Source organism: Rhyacophila brunnea, unplaced genomic scaffold, assembly GCF_057557595.1.
Source record: "Rhyacophila brunnea isolate RB1 unplaced genomic scaffold, BYU_Rbru_1.0 scaffold_10, whole genome shotgun sequence".
Classification (NCBI taxonomy): domain Eukaryota; kingdom Metazoa; phylum Arthropoda; class Insecta; order Trichoptera; family Rhyacophilidae; genus Rhyacophila; species Rhyacophila brunnea.
Genome location: NW_028232752.1, coordinates 9,361,784 through 9,375,439, shown reverse-complemented (window position 1 = coordinate 9,375,439; position 13,656 = coordinate 9,361,784). Strand labels below are relative to the sequence as shown.

The following is a 13,656-nucleotide window of genomic DNA, read 5'->3' as shown; positions in this document are numbered from 1 at the left end:
GTCTTTTAGTTTGGTGCCTGCAGAATACGTCTGGAAAAAAACGGTAAGTGTGCCGCCCCTTGGGGGAGGCGGTCCACCTCGTCTGCCATGCCGCAAATGTGGTCTTGTACACAATGTCACTTACAGTCTTCCTGTAAGGAACGTCGTCGGATCTCTGCGGTGGTGTCAGATGGACACCGGCGAGTGTTGTGGTGATCCCCCTCAAGAAGAGGGTGATCGATCCTCTGACTAGGATGTGCAGATCGAGGGGTAGCACCCCCGCGAGTATGGCAGTAAGAGTTGTGCGGTAGGCTTTGGTAAGCGAGATCAGTGCAAGTCGCAGCCCGCTTAGTAGTGCGCGTCTCACGAGAGTTAAGGAGTTTACTCGGGAATGCCAAATGGATACGTACTGTTAGCAGTAAATCAATGCACGTGGAAACGTGTTTTAAATGTATGTTACTTTATTATAGCATTGTTGTATGTGTTTACTGTTTATGCACACAACTAGGTGAAAAGACATTCGTTTATAAGATGTTCGAAAATATCTTCATTACTTTATATCTGGCGCAAACTCTTTCCAATTTTTTATTACCGGATATACTTTATTGCCAGTCCGGCTAACTTAATATTTAGGTCTACCAGTACTCACTATTTAATCTTTTTTATTGTAAACACGCTCTAAAGCGACGGCTAGACGGTACCGACTTGCTTGTGCGGTATACTTTTACAGCGCTTTTCAGTTTGCGCGAGCTACAGTTTTCCCATCCATACACACGGGCTTCTCGATACAAACCGGTTTGCGATTCTATATCTGATTTGACTTAACGTCATTTTATTGTGCATCTTAAATAATTAAAATGTTTTCTCAATGAAAAACTATAAAAATTGTTGAAGAACTTTGATTTTTAATCATGCATAAATATACCTTGGAAAATATATATAATTAAACGTTATGAAGTCTGTAGAGTGTAAGTAATATCATGACTATGCACAACTAATTGCCTAGGCTTGGCCTGTCATACCGGATGCAAATGCAATCGACGGAAGCGCATCATCACTTCCTATTTTCCGAGCTTTTTGCGTCAAAAAGCTCCTCCGCTATTTAACTCTTAATTGAGTAGACACCGTTTGCAATTTAATGCACTTTTGCTTGAAATAACTTAATGTAATTCCAACGAAAAAACGGAATTCTGAAAAAGCGTCATTATAATATTATTTAATTTCTTACTTTTTCAATAAAATGATATTCTCTTATAATAATAAATAAATTTGTTGATGGGACATGACCCCGTATTCACTGTATTCATTATTAATTATTCCGATCAAAAATATATAGCCAAAAGGCAATAAAATAATTACATTTGATCACACTAGTTTATATAATATCAGACGCCGGGTGGTATTTTTTTAAAAGATTTTTTCAAATTATATTTGTTCAATATATAGAATTTCATTATCAAATCTTGTGAACAATTAATTATTCTCTGAAAAATATTTTTTTAGGTAAGTTTTTTAAAATACTATTATATTATGTTGCCTGTATAAATAACGACTTTAAATAATTATACATTTTTCAAATTTTTAAAGCCTAAAATGCGCTCGCGTTTTGTGCACTATTCCAATTTCAAAAACATTATTTTATGTCAAATAATGATATGATAGGTAAACAAAATGAATCAAATGAAATTACCTTGCTGTCATGTTCGTTACATAGAAGATACTAAAAAAATATGACTTAAATTATACTTATTTATATCTTGGCGGTTCCTTAAAATAATTTAGTTAAAAAGGTTTTTAGAAGAGTTCTAACAATTTTAATGACTGTATTAATATGGTAGAAATAACATTTCTACAAATTTAATGATAAAAATAATGATGGTATTAGGTACGAGTACCAATGTTATAGAAAGACTTTAGCTAACGTTTTTATTACAATTTATATCAGCATAAAGTTTTAATAATAAACATGAATTTAGATACATATAAATATACACATACGTGAATTAGCTGTCCATTTACTATAATTAAATCTCTTTGAGATTTATATAGAAGCAAAATAATGTAAAATATTTATATAACAGTATGGATAACATGAAAATTCGTATGCCAATCGCTCATAAAATTCAATGTCACTTAGGTACTAAATTCTCACTCTCATTATGACGATGATAACAGAAAACTGTCACCTATATTTTATCTGCGTTTAAAAAAATGCAAATTTCATGTTTTTCTTGAAATAATCTCCCCTAAGACAATATTACCGCCACTAAAATATGCATTTACATTAGCTTTCTATCGTATTCATCTTTTTTAGAGCTTTTAGAACCCCCATTTGTTTAAAGGTTCGATCCTGGGTTCGTTTTTGGACTTTTATTTCCATCAAATCAAAATTTGTAACGTCGGAAATCTGCTTTTTATTATTATTTAGGCAAACCAACAGGATCAATCACAGAGAATAATTTTAAATATAATATAGAATAAAATCATAATATATGATGGTCCCAATAACTTAATGAATCAAATTAAAATAGAAAAAATATTAAACACAGCTGTAATGAATATAACGATTAAAAAAGAAAAACACATTAAGAGAATCATAAGAAACATAGAGGAAAAAATAGATAATACAAGTAATATATAAAAAAATCAATTTTAATAAATACGATAAAAAAGCATTCGTCTAGATCAGGGGGGGCAAACTGCGGCCCGCGGGCCGCATGTGGCCCGCCGGGTATTTTTTTGCGGCCCGCCATTATTAATTATTGTACTTCTGATTACGAACAACTTTATTATAAATTTTTAAAAAATATTGACAATAGATTAAAATTTGTTTAGCAATAGTACGCGATCCATTTTCAATAGATATTGATAGTGTACCGACAGAGTTACAACTTGAAATTATTATTCTGCAGTGTGACACTGATTTAAGATAATTGCATCGTCGTGAAGAAATATCCAAATTTTACAATGCACTTAATTCAGACAAATTCGACCAACTTAAAGATTATGCAAGAAAAATGTTCGTTATTTTTGGATCAACCTATATAATGTGAACAAACATTTTCGATCATGAACTTCAATCAAAATTCTTTAAGATCAAATATCTCCGATGCCCGTTTACAAGCAGTTTTGAGAATATCAACTACAAAATGGACACCTGAATTTAAAAAAATGTTAAAAAATGTACAACAGTTTCTTTCTTATCATTAATTTTTTTGTAATGTTTATTTTTCGTGATAAATAGTGTATATCTAAAAATGGTATTTTACTTGCGGCCCGCCGCTCATTTTGAATTCTTGAATTTGGCCCTCCATCCAAAAAGTTTGCCCCCCTCTGGTCTAGATATAATTCGTCGTCGCTTTTGGATTTTCGATCACTGTGAAAACTCTAGGTTCTACAGAGTCAAGCCACCGGACAATTTATTATAACCTGGATTAGTTAATTTATGTATGAATGTATAAAAGTGAGAAAATGTGAGGACAAATTTAATATTGACACTAGGTACATTAAACTTTATGCTAGACAATAATCGTGGGGAAACTGAATGATTATTAATTAATTTTAAATTTAGCCACATTTTTATGAGATATTACGTCAGTATGTATAATATAGACAGTATTTATAGAAAAAGGCGTTAGTAATATTTTGCAACTTTATTTAAAAACAGCTTTTAAAAAATCTATTAGAATGGTCAGATTTTTTCACACTTCTTGAATGTTGAATGTGTCATTTGATTCTAAACTAGAGATCCCCAAACTTATTTGGCTACACAGAAATTTTATCTTATTTAAGCAAACACACATAAAGGTGCAGTGATTACTTATTTTGTATTATTTTATGTACATATTATATTATATTAATATTTACAAAACATAGTCAAGAAAGATGATTATGTAAGCAATGTATCTTAATGATAAAAATATTTAATAAAATCGACAATGGTAATATTCACATTAAACACAAAATAAAGAAACAGTATGAGAATAGAAATTGTAAATATCAATAAAAATTATCGTAATTATTAGAAATATTATAAACCTGCTTCCAAATTATTATTTTTTGGCTCTATTATTGTCAGCAAAATTCTTAAATCACCTTGATAAATATTATTTTGGTCAATTTTTTTGTTTGTACATTTTACCATTTTTATCTGGAAAATATAGTAATCAATAAAAATTTAATTCCAAAATATCTTTTTCATGGTTAAAATCAGTTCTCGAGGGTCAAAAAATAGAATAATAAAAATACTACAAAATTAAAAATAAAAGCGATAGAAGGTACGGAACTATGGCATTTAACGGCCCACATGCTCGTCGTAGGTCAAAATTGAGTTTTTATTGTATTTTCAAACCATGATCCTGGACACTCCTTAAACGTTGTAGATAATCTATTTATATAATTTTGAAGTATTATTATCCTTTATATTTATTTTGAACATTTGATGACTGCATAAAGTATTTTTGTTACATAAAATAGTATTCTTTTAAACCTCTCGCTCTAATGTTTTAGAATATAGTCATATTTCAGTACATACAAGTGCAGATTTTCTGCATTTATTAATTTTTAAACGCATTTATAAAACCAATAGTATAATTTATGTCAAGATTATTATAGTGAAATACCTACGATAAAAAATTATATTGATAATCTCTGTGATCCCAAATTTGACAAGAATTAGGCATTTTATTATTCAAAAAATGGGCAAGATTAACACGTCATTTGAAGATAAAATTCTGAAGATACTAATTATAAGCTATGTTTTTGACCATTCAAGTGTGATAAACATCTTATGAATAATGATTGCTTTATAATAATTATTGACCTAAGAATAAGGTAGTGTTTTTTTGAAATACGCCATTTCCTTTGTCATTCCCCAGTGGTTAAGCTACAACATACGGCCGTACCCATAAATTAACAAACTATAATTGAAGTAGGGAGTAAAATAATATTGACGCGCGTATTTGAACATGTACCGTTTAAAAAAATTAAAAAAAAATTCGGTTAGGTATATGTTCAAACACGCGCGTTAACATAATTTGACTCCCTACTTTAATTATATTTTGTCAATTTATGGTTACGGCCGTATGTTGTAGCTTAACCACTGGGGAATGCCAAAAGAAATGGCGTATTTCAAAAAAACACTACCTTATTCTTAGGTCAATAATATTATAAAGCAATCATTATTCGTAGGATGTTTATCACACTTGAATGGTCAAAGACATAGGTTATAATGAGTATCTTTAGAATTATCTTGAAATGTGTTAATTTTGCCAATTTTTGAATAATAAAATGCCTAATTCTTGTCAAATTTGGGATCACAGAGATTATCAATATAATTTTTTATCGTGAATATTTTACTAAAATTATCTCGTCATAAATTATACTAATGGTTTTATAAATGCGTTTAAAAATAATAAATGTAAAAAATCTTAACACCACTGCACATTCATGTACCGAAATATGACTATATTCTAAAACATTAGAGCGAGAGGTTTAGAAGAATACTATTTTGTGTAACAAAAATACTTTGTGCAGTCATCAAATGCTTAAAATAAATATAAATGATAATAAGGCTTCAAAATTATATAAATAGATTATCTACAACGTTTAATAAGTGTCGAGGATCATGGTTTGAAAATACAATAAAAACTCAATTTTGACCTACGACGAGCATGTCACCCCTTAAGGCATTCGCGTTCAGGTGTCTTGAGATTTACAGTCATTATGTCCGTTTCCTATTCACAAATAATTAAGGAGTTCTCCGAATTGTAAAGCTCAGTTCCGATTCTATTTCCAGCTCTGCGTTTTTGTCACAAAACACGAAAATAAAAAATAATGAATAATGTATTTATTTTCAGCTACAATGTACCTACAGTGTGCGGTACTCTTTTGTTCGTAAAAAACTTAAAAATACTCATGGAAACACTAAAAGCGAGATTTTATTTCGGAAAGAATTGTTTTGCGTGGGAGATTTTTTTTCATCGTTTTGTTTTTGTTCGTGATAATTTGTAGGCACCGTGTTCTTAATTATCTTCATTAAACTCAAACAAAAAGATTAATTAAAATCAAGTTGTTTTAAAGTGTACTTTCGTTTACTTTGTTATTGCAGTAATAATCTCTAATTAAATTAATTTTTCATCGTGAATTTCTCTATTAAAGTTAAGTGAAAGTAATTTTTTCTCTATGTTGTCAATCCTTGATCGTCAGCCATACAATGAAAACAATAAGAATAATGTCAAACTAGCTAATAATTAAAAAAAATATTTCACTTTAATAATATATGTATAATAATTATACATATATGACAACATTGCTCGCAAAACCAAACGGGCTTAGATCTTAAAAAAATTTGGGCGCTTGAATAGTATCTTCAAGGTGATGTCCCATTAGGTCTAAAGCATAAATGTATAACCAATATCTGTAGTCTATAAAATAGTGTAAAATAACAATTATCGTATTAATCATTGATACATGATAAATAACTGTATATAAGTGTTAGTGCAATATGCGTCGGCTAGAGGGCAGTTACTTGCCTGCGCGGTATAGTTTGTACAATAAATACGAAACACTTTTACAGCGCTTTTCGGTTTTCGCGAGCTACAGTTTTCCCGTCCATATACACGGGCTTCCCGATAAAAAGTGGTTTGCGCAGGTAAACTTGTGGTAAAGCATGAGCGTCTAGCCGGCGTTTTTGAAGTAAATAAATGTTAATATCAATTTTTAAACGTCGAATACAATTTGGCACTTTAAAGGGTGTTGCCACTGTGACGATTTATTACTGTCATATTATAAAAAATAGTATCTCAGTGACATAATTTATAAATGAACCGTGAATGAATTATATCAAAAATATAACAATAGAGTACAGAAAAGATCCATTTAAGCGCGATTTATTATTTAATATCTAAACGCCCACTTTTGATATTTCGTTGATATGGCTTTTAAAACACTTAAGCATGAAATATATTATGGTGCACGTCGTGTACTATCACGTGAAAGCACAGTAAGCTGCTGCTATGTGAAAAAATGTGCAATGTCGTTTTTCTTGGTGTTCAAAATATTATCAGACTGATGCTTCCATCCTGTAGCACACATTGAACCTTTAAACGAAAATTGTCAGTTAGCAAAATCTGCCGAAATCACCATAACAAAAATGAGGTCACCTCACGTTTTACTTCACTGCATCGACATTTGCATGACGTTTTGAACGTTTATTATCATTTTCGACATGCCTACTTATTTTTATTGGTTGGCACTATGTATTTTCTATAAAAATATTGTCTATTATCTATGGTCTGCGGGTTGGGTTATGTTCAACATATTATTGGATTTACAGACTCGTTTCTAGGTTACTCCAACATTGAATTATTTACAGAGATCGTGTTCATTCAAAATATTCTGTAAAATGACGAAACCATAGACTAAATTTGTCGCCGTGACAGTACGCGACATGTATCTCAATATAATCACAACTTTAACGTTTATGACAAATCCTATGATTTTTTTTTGCGTTTCAGTGATGTTTCATTTTAGGACAAGGGAGACAATTATGAGAAAGCTACAAAATAATATTTTTATTATTGTGTAGAAAAGTACTTTCATGAAATAAAAATGAACGAATAACGTTATGCTGACGTAATGCAGAGCTTCAGAATGATGTAATGCTGACATAAATCATTAGCCGTAGTATTGTCACGATGACATGTTCAAATTATACTGTCATGCTCGTTATAAGGATAACCGCTGTCAATTTTCACTAAACGAATTACAAAAATACAATTTATCTCGAAAATGAATGTCGAAAGAAGAAAATAAATTTCTTCGAAACCGTTGTGTTATTTATTATCGAATTAATTTAGATAATAGTAAATTCGTGAAAATAAAAAAAACTTTATTTGTTAACATAATTTTAACTAATTAAATTAGCAAAATTAAAGTTGTACATTTCTATCTATTATTCGAATAATAGAAAGTTATCTTCCACCGTAACATTATTTTTTCCAAATAATTAGTTAATAACTCATAATATATGTGTTATATATATATTTATATGTGTGTGTAAACCAGTGGCAAAGTGTGGAGGTAGGCTGTGAAGATCCGCCATAAATAGTGCACACTAAACTTTGTCAGTCATACGTATTTGTTTTCATTGAACGATAACTATAATTTACAGAAGATGTTGGTTAGCTTTTAAAAATCAATTAAACCCTGCCTAAACCAAACCATAATTGTTTTGTTATATGGCTGATCTAACAAGATTGTGCACACTTTTTCATTCATACTTATTTGTTTTCGTTGAATTATATATTCCACATGTTGTTTATTTTTTTTTTAATTCATTAAACTATCCGAACATAGATTTCAATAATGTTATACTATTTATAAAATATCTAAAATTATGTATGATTTTTTAATGGCGTAATTTTATTTATTAATTATTTAGTATTTTTGAATATTATCTTTTATGGCTTGATTTTCGCAGGGTTAAATTAAATTTTAAAAACTAACCAACACCATCTGTAGTAAATAATTGTAGTCTTATTTCAATAAAAACAAATGTGTATGACTGACAAAGCTTAGTGTGCACTATTTATGGCGGATCTTAATAGCCTACCTCCACCCTTCGCCACTGATATAAACATAATATTATGTTATTTAGTTAAATTAACAATCTCAGTAAGTTTAATTTAGTATCCACCTAATTGTCCTAATTTTCCATTATAACTACTAACTTGTCTATTATATACGTATATTATTTATGTTCAAAGTCTTCTAAATTTGTTAGTTTGTACTGAAGTTAGTTAAACATTATGAAGATATATTACATCTACGATACATTTGGTCTAGTTTAATCTTTAACGACGTATAGAGTCTTTTCACGTTACAATGAAAATCGAAGTAAATCTTATTTTTTTTCCGTTTAGTGATATCTTTAAGAGGGAAAGAGTGTTATACATTTCCTGAAGATTCTAGTTCGAGGGTATTCAACCTTTTTATATCTATCGCCCACTTTTGTATCTCTGTAAGTGGTGAAATTTGTTAACCACCCACCGGTTCCACAGTAACGGTAATTTATAAAGTAGGGACGTAACTTTACTTTATAAAAATTATAAAGCAGAGTTACTGCAAGTTAAAGCATATAATAATAATTACTTACCTAATATTTTATATCATACTTTCGCTAAGTTTGGCAGCATAAATCTTTATAAAACATCTTACTGTAGTTAAATATATATTTTTATTTATACTTTGCATACATATAAGCATGAAGTCTTATGAAATTACATTAAAATTAATTAAATTATCAATGAGATCCCTGAAGCTGATGCATAATGAAAATATTTTTAAAACCCCTGCCGCCCACCATGAAAGTTGGAACGCCGGGACTGAGGACCAGGTTGACTACTCCTGTTCTAGTTATTAGTATTGGTTAAGAATGTGGTTCCCCGCGCAAATCCTCTAATAATAATTATACAGTTATTCTTCTTCCTGGCAGTACAACCATATGTATTTCATGGCCTCATTTAGGTTACTGCCTAAACCAGCTTCTATCTTTAAATCAAACTCGACAGTATCCCTCTATTACGTACGAGGTCGACCAAGTTTTCGTTTGCCTTCCAGCTAGCTTCTCAAATGTCAGATTCTTGATCATGCACGACTCTTACATTCTGTGTAAATGGCCCAGCCACCTTAGGCGTTCCAATTTGATGGACTGTAAATTAACAAAGCTTTAAGCTTATAGTGATATCTTCATCTTCACCGAAAATTGCTTGTCATTGATGGGTCCGACGCGCAGTACGCTCTGCTCAAATGATCCCAACACTCTTTCCATGCTTTTAGTCATGCACTAGGTCTCCGAGTCCTACACAACAATACTGGTTTTACTTTGTATAATAAGTATTTCAAGTATTGGTTCAATACCTTGGAACTAGGGAATCCAACCCGGGATCCCGGACAATTTTCGACACCAATGAATCCTGGGATTAGTAAACATAATCCCGAAACCTTTAGGATTGATTTTTTTATCAATCACAATCAATTAGTTTGTGTACTAAATTGTGTTAATGACGTGTATGTACCTGCATATGTCACAGGGGGAATCTCCGAATGATCATGGATAATAAATAACCATTTTTGTTGTCATACGCAATCTTTAAAACCAAAAAAAAAATTTTTTTTCATTTAGCCAATTAGACGCCGCTGAAGTGCTGGCACGCGAACGGTGTCTAGCCGCCAGTACCACAGAGTGCAGGCAGGCACTTTTTTCTACGCCGGATTTTATGAATGGTATCTTTTTTAATTAATTTTTTTTTTAAGTTTTACCTTCACATTATTATCTATATTACAATATTATTTACTCTATTAAACCCATGTATTTCAAAGATTGAACGTACACAATATTAACATTAAATAAAATATCTTAAATAGTATAAATATACTAGACACTTTTAACCGATTTTATCAATGCTATTTGTATAAATAAAAAAAATTATTTACAAGATAAAAAGAACTTTTTATATACAACGTTTTTAAATTTTCTGTCGAATTATTATGCTCAATATGCTTAAACTTGTACTTGATATGAAGTAAATAAAAGACAAACAAACAAATATGTAATACTGAAATGTCAGTTTGACATATTATTTTGATTTCTAGAGTAACGCACGTATATATTAATAATTTAGTTGCTAGGACCACCGCCTTAGCAACCAATAATAGTCTTTTACTTTTTACGGATTTTTATGAAATAACTTTACATACAAAACAGAATTAACTAAACATGAATTCAATTCTGCTTAAAGATGGCTAAAAGTATTAAAAGAATGCATTGGCATCATGTTCTGATATATTCTAAAAGTTTCAAATATCTAGCTAGTCGGGAAGTTAGTTAAAAATCGATTACAAGATTTGTACTGGACAAATAACCACCGGATAAACAAGAATATGAGCTAATAAAAACGTTGTAATAATATATTAACTATCGTAAAAATGCCAATCCCGAGATCGGCAAATTGTAATCCGTAACGAAGGAACGGAAATAATTGGAGCGAAGCGATATTTACACAGATACCCAGTAACTGCCTAGTGTCATTAAGGGCGAACATGCTCAGCGTTGGTCAAAATGGAGTTTTTATTGTATTTTCAAACCATGATTCTGGACACTCCTTAAACGTTGTAGATAATCTATTTATATAATTTTGAAGCCTTATTATCCTTTATATTTATTTTAAACATTTGATGACTGCATAAAGTATTTTTATTACATAAAATAGTATTATTTTAAACCTCTCGCTCTAATGTTTTAGAATATAGTCATATTTCAGTACATACATGTGCAGTGGTGTTAAGATTTTCTACATTTATTAATTTTTAAACGCATTTATAAAACCATTAGTATAATTTATGTCGAGATTATTATAGTGAAATACTTACGATAAAAAATTATATTGATAATCTCTGTGATCCCAAATTTGACAAGAATTAGGCATTTTATTATTCAAAAAATGGGCAAGATTAACACGTCATTTGAAGATAATTCTAAAGATACTAATTATAAGCTATGTCTTTGACCATTCAAGTGTGATTAACATCCTACGAATAATGATTGCTTTATAATAATTATTGACCTAAGAATAAGGTTGTGTTTTTTGAAATACGCCATTTCTTTTGGCATTCCCCAGTGGTTAAGCTACAACATACAGCCATAACCATAAATTGACAAACTATAACTGAAGTAGGGAGTAAGGTCATGTTTACGCGCGTGTTTGAACATGTACCGTTTAAAAAAACGGTTAGGTACATTTATACACCTTTATAAATATAAAGGATAATAATACTTCAAAATTATATAAATAGATTATCTACAACGTTTAAGGAATATCCAGGATCATGCTTTTAAAATGCAATCAAAGCTCCATTTTGACCTTCGCTGAGCATGTCTCCCTTTAAGTAGACTCAAAATGCCACCGCTTAGAACGTTTATTTTCAAATTTTACAATAATTTACTACCTCTTTCTGTTTAAATTTATTAAACAAATACTCTAATCCTAAAATATTATTAACTATATAATTAGCGTACTATTTTTCGCAATTGTTTACCGACGCATAGTTAGTGTAATAACCAAAGTAATCCTTACCGATACTAGTCCAGCAGCTTCGCATGGAACATCCAGGCGTTCGAAGGTGATTTCAATACGTTTTGATGGATGAGCGATCAGATAAAGTCCGCAGGTTGTTGACTCATCTGTTGACGACTTGTAGAAATACTCGCCTGCTTCGGCTGCCATCATAATGCAATCTAAAAAAAACAAAAAAGATTACCATCTCAATTCTAACGCATTGAATCTATGCAAAAAGAAATCCTACGCTTTTTTGGATAAAAATGTATCATTGAAACATACAAAACAAAAATACAGTCGCACATTGGTGGATCTTCATTTCATTCAAGAATTATTTGGTAAGATTTTCAAAAAACATCCACTAAAATAATTACACAAGTAAAAATCAATAAAAATTGAGTTATTATTTCAAGTAAAATTTACATCATATTTTATTATGTATTTTCCATATCACGATCGCTGATCATAACTGAAACATCACTAAAAACGTTAAAATAACGTTGCATATTACAATATAATAAAGTCTCTATAATGACAAAATGGTAGTATGAATTCTGCACGAATAATAAGTCGATAGCTTTTTCGGTTAGAACACCTGGTTGGGCCGATTGTGGGGGCCGTCATCCTTATTCTTCATCTACTCAAATCCTTTTATTTATTATTATCCTGACCGACAGTTACGGGTCAGGAATCGACCGTAATTTCGAAGAACATTCAGTGACTTTAAGACAGCTCGAGTGACGTCAGCGGTCGCGTTGCGGGCTTCTGATCGCTTAGCCGTCGTTAACTACCGGCTGATTCAAAACGTATCTGTTCGACCTTCGTTGCACTAAATCTGTCACGGTTTTAGTTAACGTCGTGTCTATATCATCCTTCCATCTAAAAGTGTATCGTCCGTTTACCACTGCGTGAGTGCGTGAACATCGAAGTAGTTCCAGTGCGTGCCAGCCCTCTCAACATAAAAGTCAGTGTCTGGCATCCTGTGCAAACCCACTTCTCTAGTTTATACAGTCCACTGCTAGAAGCGCCACCAACACCATTATCAAGACTATAACTCCATGAATAAGGTGGAAACATTTCTTTTTTTTTTACCTTGGGACCATTCAAGAATAATACCTACTTTCTTGGAAACCGTATTATTTTAAAATAATAACTTTTGTATGAGACGTATATTTTTACGTATTATCTATATAATACTATTATACATCCGAACCATTTATATTAGGTATATCTAATTAATTAAGATATTTATTTTATAATAATGGCATTTACTTATCAGACATCAATTTTATTTTAAGATTATACATATAATTAATTTAACTTTTTTTGTGAACTTAAGACATGTATAAATAACGTATGTGTCTTTCTAGTATGAACAAATGAGGTCAATATAGTTATGTTACTATTTTAGACACTATGTAAATTTCTTTCTAACTCTAAATAGTTAATAATAATAAATATAATCTGTAACACATTGTTCACCGGTGATTATTACACATGTAATACAGTTCTGTGGTTATTATATCGCATCGGGGAATAATAGTGGCACAAGTCCAAA

The 13,656-nt window shown here is 30.7% G+C and overlaps 1 protein-coding gene across 1 annotated transcript in view; it reads right to left on the bottom strand.

Annotated features, from left to right (window-relative positions):
* The window catches only part of LOC147078868 (corticotropin-releasing hormone-binding protein), a 124,346-nt gene that overhangs the window by 40,383 nt on the left and 70,307 nt on the right, over nucleotides 1-13,656 (bottom strand). Inside the window, exon 3 of the mRNA XM_085948522.1 lies at nucleotides 12,117-12,277. Coding sequence (XP_085804648.1) covers nucleotides 12,117-12,277 — 161 coding nt within the window. The remainder of the gene's footprint in view (nucleotides 1-12,116; nucleotides 12,278-13,656) is intronic.